Source organism: Elaeis guineensis, chromosome 1, assembly GCF_000442705.2.
Source record: "Elaeis guineensis isolate ETL-2024a chromosome 1, EG11, whole genome shotgun sequence".
Classification (NCBI taxonomy): Eukaryota; Viridiplantae; Streptophyta; class Magnoliopsida; order Arecales; family Arecaceae; genus Elaeis; species Elaeis guineensis.
Window position 1 is genome coordinate 54,046,094 of NC_025993.2, and position 13,177 is coordinate 54,059,270.

Sequence of the window (13,177 nt, forward strand, 5' to 3'; positions counted from 1 at the left end):
ATGATTGTACTGTAGAATTCTAATTTTTAACTTTCATTGCTGCTAAGGATATTTTTCTACTTTTTTATGCGCATATTTACTATTTCCTATTAGCTGATTCTTACTCTCTTCCCAGCGACTGTTATATTCTGTTCATAATCACGTTTTCTGTGCAAGGTTGTATGAACTAAATATTGTTTTCTTGCAGCTTCTGAGTAACCTTCCAAGTTTTGTAAAGATAGTAGAAGGTGGACCAAGAGATGGATTACAAAATGAGAAAAACATTGTACCTACATTTGTGAAAATTGAGTTGATACGGAGGTTGGTCTCTTCTGGATTGCCTGTTGTTGAGGCCACTAGTTTCGTCTCTCCAAAATGGGTACCACAGGTAGCATTCCTTTTCTTTTATTTTCAATGGGACCTTATATATGTTGCTTCATATGAAAAATTGTTGATTTAGAAGCAGTTTATTGAAGAATAAATATAAATGTTTTACTTCTCTGCAAGGACCTGCAGTTTGGCTATACTGAAAAGGAAAGTATTATTTTTAGATATGCACATGTGATATGCATGCAGTGTCTGTCATCATGTGCCATTGTTGCTGTCCACTCATTCAGGGGTGGTTGGCAGTGATGAACCAAGGAAAAACAAATGGGTTGAGGCACCTGCTTACTTGTGGCCTATCCATAAAATAGAATATCCCTGTTTACGAGAAGCAAGCTACTATAGCATGATTCCTATATTGCTAGGTTTCATTCTTGCATGGCATTGACTGGAGGACCAAGAGACCAAATAGTTATGAACTTTGAGATGGATCTTCATGAAGCCTATAAGTTTCACCATACAGTTAACTGGGTAATATTATTCTTGTTGTGACCTGTAAAACTTGCTATTGCTTTGCTTAAGCAGCACCTGGTGAAAAGGATGACCTTGAGTTTGTGTTTGATACTACCAACTTAAGGATGATGCAAGTAGCTCTGGTGGTGAAGTGTCGGATGGAAGCAGCAACTGAAAAGATGAAGGCAGGCATAGAAAGTTCTACTTGGTTTCTATTTTAACTTTTATTTTTCCACATGATATTTCAAGCTTCAATTCTATGATAGATTTGAAGAGTTGCTTTAAACTTTTAATAATATGATCTGATTTAATTTATATTTAGCAATTCATGTTTTGATACGTAATGGATGAGTTATCTTTATTTCATGTGACAACTGACGAATTCACTGAAGGAAGTTGAATATGATGCCAATCATTCCTCTTATCCAAGTAAATGGATTCAGACTTTAGAGATGCTGCTTAAGTTTGCTGACATGTTTTGATATCACATAAAAAATGAAAATATAAATATGTGAACTATCACTTGGATGCGGACTTTGGAATCTCAGGGTATTGACACAATAATTTAAGAAAATTGCTATGGCACACCACTACATTGCCTGTTTTATTACCCATTCGACATGGTACCCTATGAATGGCTCAACTCCTGAACCACATCAAACCCCTCGTGCTACTGAGTCAATAATGTAGTGATGTGGCGTACCACTACCCATGATTTAATCCTCATGTTCCTCTTGAGATCTGAAGTGTTATAATTTTAGTTGAACTAAAATCAATTACAGAAGATTTGGCCATAAATCAATAAGAATGCATGTCGTACTCCAGAAGTCCTATGAAGCACCTTGTTCCTTGATGTTGAGTCCCTTGATTTTAAAGCAAAAATCTTGGGAACTCAAATATTCATGATGTTGCAAGAGTGCAAGCAAATATCTGGACTGAGACTGTTTTATCAAAGCTGATAAGGGGTTTATGTTGGTATTACTTGGGAGCTTTATTTGTGCTTGATTATGAATAAACTAATAAAATAAGCCATGATTCAACCTTTATAAGGTTTAGGCTTAAAGTTTGAACTTCTCTCAAGGACTTGAACATCTTATTTTTATCTAGTCTATCATCTAATAAAGTTTTTGTTTCTATTTTCCTTTTTTGGTCATATGTTGGCAAGGATAGACATAAATAAGTGCACTTAGATTTTTATTCAAAAAATTTAGAGGAAGCCCGAAGCAGGATAGAATGCATGGACTTCTGCTCCAGCATTTTGATTTTCTTAAAAAGTTGTTTAGTCTTAAAACTATAATGGCCACTTCTTGTAATTAAATGTCTGCAAATTGTAACTCCTTATAAAGATGAATTTTCTGTCTTCATAGATTGAAGTTCTGCCTTAATTTTTTTCCTATTCTACAAGGAATACAGAACTAGTTATGTATTAGTGGAGTCAGGAGTGACATGTGTGTATGACTTTAAAACCTCACTAGTTTTCTCAGGTATGCAGTTACACCTCTATCAAATCAAGGAGATTGGTGGCAGGAAATTCTGCTCAGCCTAGGTCTCAATCTTAAGGTTCATTGGCATGCTCTATGTCCTAGGCATCCAAGTTGTACCTCAAGGGGGAGATCACTTAGAGATGTTCTGATGTAGGAACTTGGAAGGACATTCAGTTTTAGTTCTTAAGAACTATTATAATATGCTTCTTTCCATTTGGTCTTGAATAGCTTATGACCCATGGTGAGATGCTACTATTTGGAAGTTTTATTTTTTCACAATAAATAATTTTTAATCATGGAGTGCTAGAATAGTAAAATAAACTTGATCCTCTTCTCCATGATTGACCTACATCTTACTTGGTGTTGTCATTCTTCTTTCGGTATTTCCTATTGGAAAGCTTGAAGGGCCAGATGTAAGCAGATTTATTTTTGGGGCACAAACCTTACAGAGTGGTGGGATTAGTCATGAGGATATTTGATGACTGATGGGATCGTGAAATAAGAAATACTAAAGTAGTAAGATGTGAGGATAACAAGATTGAGGATGTATCCCTTCTAGTCTTTCGTTACACGGATTAATATTCGTAATAAAAGTTGGTTTATGAAATAATATGTGAAATAACGATGTGGTTAAGCTCTACTGTTTGATGATTAGAAGTCCTTTGCTTTTGTTTTGTCTAGGTTTGATTAAGATGTTGGTAAATCTTTTGCAAGTTCTTGAAAATTGATCTGGGAATGTCATGGAGATATGGACCTCAGATAGAATAGGATTTTAAATATCTTAAGGTTGATCCAACTCTTTTTTCGCATAGTGTATCCAATGTCGTAAAGGGAAAAATATTGATAATGAAATGAGAATCTAGTGAATTCTCCGAGAAATGCATCTCAAAAAGCTCTAGCATGACTAGGTTTGCTTAAACAAAGGCTGAATATTGAGTTTTTCTGATTTTTCCCTCTAGTTTTAGTGCCATAAATAAATAGGTATTGTGCTAAAGTTAGAAGGCAAATCATGGCTGATTCGAAAATTCTCAAAATAGAAGCAAATAGCAATGCAATTCAAGAAGTATGGAGAAGTTACAAGGGTTGAACACAGGAAGAAAGAGGTTGAAAGCGAAGACAGATAAGAAATAAGGAAAATTGTCCAGAAAAGAGTATACTCATTCAAAATAACCAACATATTATACAAAATATGTCACTCTCCATCGACTCAAGTTAATAAACACAATCATTTAAAGTTTTAAGTCTTTGAATCATAATAGGATTCCATCTTTCCTAAAATAATGAATGAAGCGCTCAAAACTTTTGCAAATTGACTGTAAATAGGACTCCTACTTAACCTAAACTCTACTAATTTAAGATTACTATTGAAAGTGCTTTGTCAAATGCAAGAAATAGGAGCAAAAGTAAAAAATTTTCTAATGTTTTATCCAAGGTTTCCTATTGCCACATACCATCTGGAACGGGCGTATCGTACTGATATTGTGGTACTGTACCGAACCATGTACCATCACTATAATAGGATGTACTGGTATAGGATTTGGTATCGAGATGGCAAACCTTGCTTTTACCCTAGATAGCTAGAAGTGGGTGCAGGTGCATGCAGGTATACGGAAGTGGTAAGGTTTGAAAAATTAGGGGGTGGAACTGTTCATATAGAATTATATATTTAAAAATATATGTTAGATATTGATTCTTATTTTTCTTATTATTACCATGATTATTGTTCCATCTTATTTTGTTCTGTGACTAGGTTATAAAAATTTTTCAATACATTAGAATTTTCAACCAGAAAGTCAGAATTTAGAATTCCTGTGACAAGCATTGAAGGGCATATCAGATGTAGATAGAGAAAATAGTGAAAAGAGTTTTATACAAAGAAATTTATTTGCTTGTCACATTTATTATGGTCATAAATGCTTGATGCTAGATGGAAAAAATGCAAGGTGAATGAAATATATGCAAAAAATACATTTTTATATGTATTTTAGTTTTATGGAATTATATTATGTTTAAAATATATTATTTTTTGAATAAACAATAATTATGGGAAAAGAATTTTAGCATGTTTGCATTAGAGGCGCACATGCTAAAATTGTTGCTAGATGTGGATCAATCTGGGAGCACCCAGACCTAGCCTAAAGTATATATAGCACCTATGGAGATGTCTATAGAAGCCCTCAAGCAATTTTAATCTTTTAGAGTTTCTATAATTTTTTAGGAATTATCTTAAAAACTTTGGAACAATTGTAGATAACTTAAAGCTATTTCCTGAGATTAGTTGGGTTGTAATTCAGTAATTATCCGAATTAATCATATTAAAGCATAATTATTAACTACTTTTTCTGTAGATTGACATCATGAACAATGTGCATGTGATGAACATGAACCTTATTCCTATTAATTTAAATTCATGAATTTTGTTGTTGTTCATAAAATGATTGATAAGTGGTGTTTTGTTCAAGTTTGTTGTTATTTTTTCAATCTGCTTTTAAACAGGTGCAATATTGGTATAAATCCAACTATCAGCTTAATAAGCCTAGTTTAGGGCCTATATTTTGATAAATGTCTCAGAAAAACTTCTAAAAAATCAAAGGAAGCAACAAATAATTGGAAATAAGAGGGATGTCCAAATGAACTACTGGAACAGTAACTCATCTCAGATATCAAAATGGGGGACCCAGATGTGGACCAACATGGTTCGTGGACAGGGATATAAGCCCTTGGGCTGGAGCTCAAAGTATCATAAAAATGGTTTTTTGTGAGGCTTAGCTAGAGCTCACCTGTTTGAAACTTGAAAATATCCAATGTAGCGTGTGGGAAACTTTCTTGAGACTTCAGAGAATTGAGTTTGATGTCTCTAAAGTAGGGTTGAACCAGTCATCTTCCCAGCTTTATAAGACATTGTTGAAGCAAATTTACTGATGATTGAGCTAACACATATGGCTTGTGAATTAGTAGAAACTAGGCTCCATAAATTTGAGATCTACAAGTGCATCGGCTTACAATGCTCGAGGACTCTTGAAGACCATGGGTGGTTTAACCAGTGCTCAACCACATGCCTGCAGGACCTAATCAATATTTCATCTCTATTCAAAGTATGGTGATCTCCCATGAGCCTATCCCAACGTACATGAGACATGAATCCAAACAGGTATCTCATGTATCAGGCATCTGAATAAGGTCTTCTTCTTGTCTTTAGGATAAAACATTATTTTGCATGAGCGAAAATCTAGGTTTATGTGATTCTGAGGTTGTTCTGTGTGCGCCTTAAGGTCAGCATGAGTTCTCACCCTTGTAGCATGAGGTTCAATGGATCTAAACCATGGCCTATGCTTTGCTCTCCTTATGTTCACCCTCGCTATCCCCCCTTCCCCTCAATGCGGACACAATTATATTAGCTCTTTTAGGTGGACATTCTATACAAATTGGTCTCTTTAATAGCCTAAAATATAAGTCTTGCAATGCCTCCACGACAGCTTTTAATTGCTACATGGTGCCTTTGTTAAAATGGATTTCTCTCTATGTAAAAAATATTGCCCTGCTTGGAGCAACATTTGGATCTTCAACCTGTATCACCATTTAAAATATCAGGAAGTTGTGAGCTATTGCTTCACTTTCTGGAAACCATTTCAAGGTGGTTTAACCAAATTATCAAAATCTAATGTGTTGCTTATTACTACTAGTTATTTTGTGTGGTTCTCTTAAGTTACATTTCTCTTCAACCACTAATTAATTTCATGCTTGTTTATATTATTTTCTGGCCTTTGTGCCTTTCTTTTGAATTTACATTGTTTTATAATTACATGGTGGATAACTTGGCTGAACATTTTGTAAGTCCTTAATTTTTGTTGCTTGTTAATTTGCTATCTATCTGTTTAATGACCTTTCTAGAAGTGATTGTAAATTTTCAAACCTCTGAAACTTTTTTATGAACCAAAACTAACAGTTGGATCATGCTATTATCATTTTGATGCCAAAACTTAGCTAGCAGATGCAAAGGATGTCATGGAAGCAATTCAAAATCTAGAGGGTGCAAGATTTCCTGTATTAACACCTAACCTTAAAGTAAGTCATGTTGGTTTAATCTTCGATCTAAATTATGGGCTAGTTTCTCGTAGTGGAAGATCTTGAAGTTGACATATTACATTTTTCAGGGATTTGAGGCTGCTGTTGCAGCTGGTGCAAAAGAGGTTGCAGTATTTGCAGCAGCTTCAGAATCATTTTCCAAGTCAAACATCAACTGTAGCATTAAAGATAGCCTTGCACGTTATCGTGATGTAATTCTTGCTGCTAACAGACTTGCGATGCCTGTTCGTGGGTATGTTTTGCTTACTTATTTGTGGTTGACTGTTGCAAGGTGCATAAGGGTTTCTACAATCATTTTTATTTTTAAGCCTTCATGCATGCCTCATGTTAAATTACTTTTTCTTTATAGCAACATTTGTTGCATAAGTTACTAAGGGCCTGTTTGGATAACTGGGCTCAAATTCCCATAGGAATCATGGGTTTGAGCGAATACAACCACCTAAAGGAGGCCTAGCCCAGCCTATTTTTACGAATACCCAAAGAACCATTGTAGTGGGCCAGCCCGAATCCCATAGGGAGAAAAAAGGACCTCAGCAGGTGTTTTTTTTTTCTCCCTATGGGATTCGGCCAGCCCACTACGTTGGTTCTCTGGGTATTTATAAAGATAGGGCTAGCCTAGCCTCATTACTATGGTTGTATTGGCTCAAACCCACGATTCTTATGGGATTTTGAGCCCAGTAATCCAAATAGACCCTAAGGCTTATGCTTTTCCTTCGGAAACTGGATGCTATAATTGAATAAAAGATTTCTGATCATTGTCTAGTGGGCATGCTAATGACTGGTCTTCAGATTATGCCTTGTTGTTGGGTGATCTTGTGGTTGTCTGCAACAAATTAATAGCTTATTTTACTTAACCAACTGAATTTGCTGGAAAAAAACTTTTAATTTGATGCATAGAAACTTTTCTTTACTTGCTAGTGTCAATATGTGTTTTGTTCGACTGAGGATTGCTTTTTTATAAACCTTTAAGATCTCTTTTTGTTTTTTCAGTTTTTTTGAGATGCAACTTTATCAGGCAATCTGCAAAATACCTGGACTGAGTGCCTAAATTAATTCCATTTGGCACCAGTGTCTTGACATCAATTCTTCATTGGTATTTCCTGAACTTTTCTATGCAGAGGCAGAACCTATAAATGCCATGCCACCCCCTAAAGGGAAAATTTCCTCTTTGAATGCATCGATTACCTGTAAAGCATTGTCCAATATATTAGAACTTCCTATCATGGTGGTCTTTCATCTCTAGTAATTCCAATGAATTCAAATAAAGAAATAATGAATCTCCCTCTTTAACCCTGCTCCCCCACACAGACACCCACCAGCCCCCAAACAAAGAAAATTAGAGACACCTTTGTGATCAAAATGTTCACTTCTTTAGGATCGATGATTTACAAAAAAAGGTTTATATTATTGATCAGATAATTAATTTGAATATTTTGATTTCATCAAGTAAGATCCTTCATTTTTTGCACATCCCCCTTCCCATGGAGAAATAAGAAGAAAAATTAAAAAAAGGAATAGCAGCTTGATTGAGACACCAACATGGAGGGAGCATGAAGAAGAAAAAGTGAAATGAGCTAAGGCACAATCAAAGACGTGGGATCTGTTTGGTTGCAAATTTTTCCCCCTTTTTATAACAGAAACATGGAATTTGATGTAAAGAAGTTTGGTTTCCCCCTTTTTTTTAACTTTCATTATTTCTGAAAAAAGTGGAAGTGAAAAATTTTCACTTCGACTGTATGTTTAATTTCATAATGCATGGTAAATATAGAAATAGTTGTACAGAGTACTGTTTATGATTTCTATAGTGTTTTGAGTTTTTCTGGTTGAACTCTTTGAAGCCTTGAAATATTGGAGGAAAAAACATAAGAAAGAAAAAAAAAGCCATAATCTGTTAGGATTTTGTAAAATTTTCTACAACTTCTTACTTAAAAGAGTGAATACAAAATAAATAATGATGGTTCTGGAGTCTGTATCAATTAGATGGTCTAGGTTTACAAACATAAGCACCTTTTTGTTGCCCTTATATTGGAGTTAATGCTGGCTGCTATGGTAGAGTAATTGTTTGAGTTGATTTCTGTTTCCTAAAAGCATGTGATATGGTTTACCTACAATGTAATGCCTCAAAGTAATCAATGCAGTAGGGAGTGATGATTGTTTAATTAATGCTGTTATATTGTAAGTCAATAGATAGGCATCTCACCGGTATTATGTGGTATTATGCGGTATTATGTGGTAATATATAAATCAATGACCGAGTCTTTTCAGATTTAATTTGTCTCATAGCAATACTGGTATTATGTGGTTCATTGTTGTCAGGATCTTACTAGATTCAGATTATATGATCCTGATCAAGATGGTCCTCTGCAGCCCAGACCAGATCCCTGGACTAGGATCAGCATGGACCATAAGATCCAGTTTTTGATCTTAGGATCCAGATTGTGGATTGAATGATGCCATTCTTGGGGTCATCTTCTTCATGTTTTTTACAAACCAAAAATGTTGGTATATATTTTTTAGGATTAATTAATTTCTTAAACTTTTGAATTAACCAATTGATGGTTGATAAAGTTCCAATAATCAAATTAATAGTCCTTTTTAAAATTTGAACTTTAAGAACAAAGAACAATAGTTTTAGTTGTTTTAGAGATAACACCTAGAGTTTATCTCCTCTGTCCTTTTTAAAAATCTAGTTCCTTCTACAATCTATAGCATCAAAGGGAAATTGATTTAAGAAAAGGGACTATTAATTTGATTGTTGGAACTTTATCAACCATCAATTGACTTTTGAAATAACCAATTGATGGCTGATAAAATTCCAATAATCAAATTAATAGTCCTTTTTAAAGTTTCAACTTTAGGAAAAAAGAACAATAATTTTAGTTATTTTAGAGATGACACCTAGAGTTTATCTCGTCTCCATCCTTTTTAAAAAATCTAGTTCCTTCTACAATTTGTAACATCAAGGGGAAATTGATTTAAGAAAAGGGACACGAGGGGGGCCGCTGTTTGCGATGGTGCGATTTTGTCAACAATCATGCAGTTTTTGGGGCTTTTGGTCGAACAGTTGGTAGGCACACGTTGTGGGTGGTTCAATGGCTGACAAGGGGAAGTGCAGAAGCGAGAGTGACCGCTCCTCGCAAGAACCGAGTTGGGGGATGGGCTTGCGCTATGTAGGGGCCGTCGTGCCAGCCTCGTTGGATGGAGCATAAGATTACATCGGTGGGGTTGGAGTAGCTTTAAAGGTATTTCACGAAGGTCCTCGAATTGTCGAAGGACATGGCAGCGGCTCGGAAATAATGGGAGGATGTGTACATCTTGGTGCACAACCTCAGCCGGAGGGTGCTATTGGAGTGGATTGCCAAGGAGTTCAAGGACTGGGGGAAACTTGTGTATGATTTGGAGGCCTTCGTCCTGGTGGAGGATCACCATCTTATCCGGTTCCATGTGGCAGCAGACTGCGAGGGGGTTCTCCAGGGGGCCATGGTTCATCATTGGCCAGCTTCTGGCAGTCGAGCCATAGGTGCCGAACTTCGTCGCAGGACGAAGGTGGTCTGAAGTGTTGGAATTTCTATGTCGGGGCATGCATGTATGTTTCAAAATTTTTTTTTCTAAACATTGCAGTGGAATAAAAAATTAAAACACCTTTTAATCTACATCATGCATGCATAAAACATAAATCACTAGGATCTACTTTATATGCTGAAATTGAACATATGCTGAAATTAAATATGTGATTGAATCACATACCTGTTTTGCAATTTCTATCTTCAAATCTGGATCTGAAGGAGAAGAGGCTCTCTCTTAGCTGCGCAAGTGTCCGGCTTCTACGAGTATTCACTCAGGATCAGCTTGGAACATGCCTCTTTGATATTGATTTTTTCTCTTCAAGAAAAATCAGCCTGTGAATCTGAATGAAGCCTGGATCGCGATCAACTTTTTGATCCTTTTCTTGATCTTCTTCTTCTCTTCTTCTCTTGCTTTTCTTCCTTAGATTATGCAGCAATCAGAGACTAGAAACCAGTAAGGAATATGGGATGCCCAAACACCTTTAGGCAGTGAAGATGGAGGATGCCCAAGCTTGGGCGTTGGATCTCCAAGGGAGAACAGAGAGGGAGAAGAGAAAGAAAGGGGTGTGGGCTCTTCAAGGGAGGCGTAAGGCTGCTAGTTGAAGTGCCTAGAGGCCTTAGGGAAGGCCCCTTTAAATAGGCATAAGGTTTGAATCTTATTCAAAACCAAACAACCATTTTATACAAGTACTACTTGCATTGAGAATCCTTATTCTTTTAGTTATTTGACTCTCTTTAGGAGATCCTTTAGGCGCCAACTATTGGAGTCTTTGTAGCCACAAAAATACACCCAACATGGCACCCATGGGACGCTCCATAATGGTTCCACACGCCCTCTAATGGGTGGACACGTCCAACTTGATCAAATCAAGTGGTGCCCAATCAAAACTATCAAAAAAATTAATTAAGGACTTGAACGCTTAATTCATTTGATCCAAAATCTTAGGCACTCAACAATTGGAGCCCAATGAATTTAATTCATTTGGATTATTAGTAGGTAATTAAATTTTAATTAATCTTATCAAATAAGAAATTCAAATGTAAAGAAGAAATTGGGTCCAACCATATGCTAGCAAGGTTATCCTGAACCTAATAGAATTTTTCTAAATCTAATTGAGACTTTATAAGCTCAATTGCTTATTCCAGGTCTAATCCCTTTGTTGTGACTCCATAGGTTCATTTTTATCTAATAGTGAGATATACAATGATCTCTATCATAGTATATTGGGTTTTTTCTAAACTCAATAATTTTATCAAATAAGAAATTCAAATGTAAAGAGAAAATTGGGTCCAACCATATGCTAGCAAGATCATCCTAAATCCAATAGGATTTCTCTAAATCTAATTGAGACTTTATAAGTTCAATTGCTTATTTCAGATCTAATTTCTTTGTTGTGTGATCCTATAGGTTCAATTCTATCTGGTAGTGAGATATACAATGATTTCTATCATAGTATCATTGAAACTCTTTTCTCTAAACCCAATTGAGACTTCATAAGCAGTCTAATCCCTTTGTTGCGACTTCATAGGTTCAACTCTATCTGATAGTGAGATATACAATGATCTCTATCATAGTATATTGCAAGGTTTGCGGAATCGGTACCGATGGCCGGATTGATCGGCTGGCGGTATGGTTCGGTATGCCTCTGTTCCGTTCTGAACTGAGGCGAACCGACGAAGAAAAATGGAGCCAAACCGGAGAAGAAAGAGAGAAATAGAGAGGAAGAAAGAAAAAGAGGGAGGGGGTCCGTCGGAGGGGCCGTCAGAGGGCCTCTAGTGGGCCGTCGTGGCCCGCAGACGGCGTTTATGGCCCCTGCGGCTCCGCAGCGTGAAACAGGGGCGATCTTTCATGTTTTCGTTTTTTTTTTAAATATTTTTTAAAATGAAGCCGGCACTGGGTTTGCTGGCATCACTTAAGTGAAGCCGGCAAACCCCATGCCGGCTTCATTTAAAAAAATATTTTTTTAAAAAAAATGAGAAACAGGGGCGGATCGCCTGTTTCACGCTGCGGAGTTGCGGGAGGCATTTACGCCGCCTGACGGCCACGATGGTCCGTCAGAGGCCCTCCGACAGCCCCTTCGGCAGATCTCCCTCTTTTTTCTCTTTTTCTCATTTTCTCTTTTCTTCCCCGGCACCGGCATGTGCCGTTTTCTATGTCGGAACTATTTCGGTTCCCCGTCGGGATGGTTCGGCACGCCCCATATCGGGCGGTTCGGCCCACCCCGTACCAGACGGTTCGGCCCGGTACGGCATTCCTTGGTATATTGGGTTTCTCTAAACCCAATTGAGACTTCATAAGCCCAATTGCTTATTTCAGATCTAATCCTTTTGTTGTGTGACCTCATAGGTTCAATTCTATTTGGTAGTGAGATATACAATGATCTCTATCATAGTATCATTGAAACTCTTTTCTCTAAATCCAATTGAGACTTCATAAGCTCAATTGCTTATTCCAGATCTAATCTCTTTGTTGTGTGATCCTATAGGTTCAATTCTATCTGCCAGTACGATATACAATAGTATCATTGAAACTCTTTTTAATGGGTCGGAACAATTACACTCTAACTCATCAAAGATTGTCGATCCCGAGCAACCCTAGTGAGCTCTCACCATCCACTAGTAACACCTAGCAGTACGTAGTGGCAATCCAGTAGAACCAAAAAAGAACCTCAAGGTGTAGTTCGCGTGTGATTCAGTCCCTCTATCGTGAGTCTCGACTAGATGACAGATCATGGATAAATCGTCAAACTTCATCATCAGTCATATGATAGATTCGATTAGCTCAAGTCCAATTGTAATCTTTATGAAAACTCTTTTCTATCAATCACACTGCTGTGGCTATAAATTCTCAGACTTAGCCTCTTAAATTTCATAGGACTATTCCTTTTTATCAAGATCGATAGATTCCATCTTGATATGCACCCTACTCCTACAGTGGACCAACTGTCGCCAACATCCACTGCAAGGGCTCATTGAGATCATGTTTGTGTCAGTCAAACTCCAGTAGCCTCACTGTGAGTAGTTGTACCATGCAGATCAAAGGATCATTCACACAACTACCTTATCGAGACAATCACTAACGGTCGAGTAAAAATTCAAGTGATCTCTCGTATGGTTACGCTTAGTAGCTCTCTAACAACTATCTGCACTCGTCGCTCAGTGTCTTTACATTATAGATCAGAGACTCATCTATCTCAAAAGAAGCGATCTGTGCGTCGGTCTATC

At 36.8% G+C, this 13,177-nt stretch overlaps 1 protein-coding gene across 1 annotated transcript; it reads left to right on the forward strand.

Moving 5' to 3' along the window:
• Positions 1-228: 228 nt before the first annotated feature.
• Positions 229-6,622, forward strand: LOC105035226 (hydroxymethylglutaryl-CoA lyase, mitochondrial; the record flags this gene model as incomplete). The annotated part of the gene is given in 4 exon segments (XM_073253697.1): positions 229-367; positions 889-1,001; positions 6,285-6,365; positions 6,455-6,622. Coding segments are annotated over 4 exon segments (375 nt in total), but the record flags the coding sequence as incomplete, so codon positions are not given.
• Positions 6,623-13,177: the final 6,555 nt, after the last annotated feature.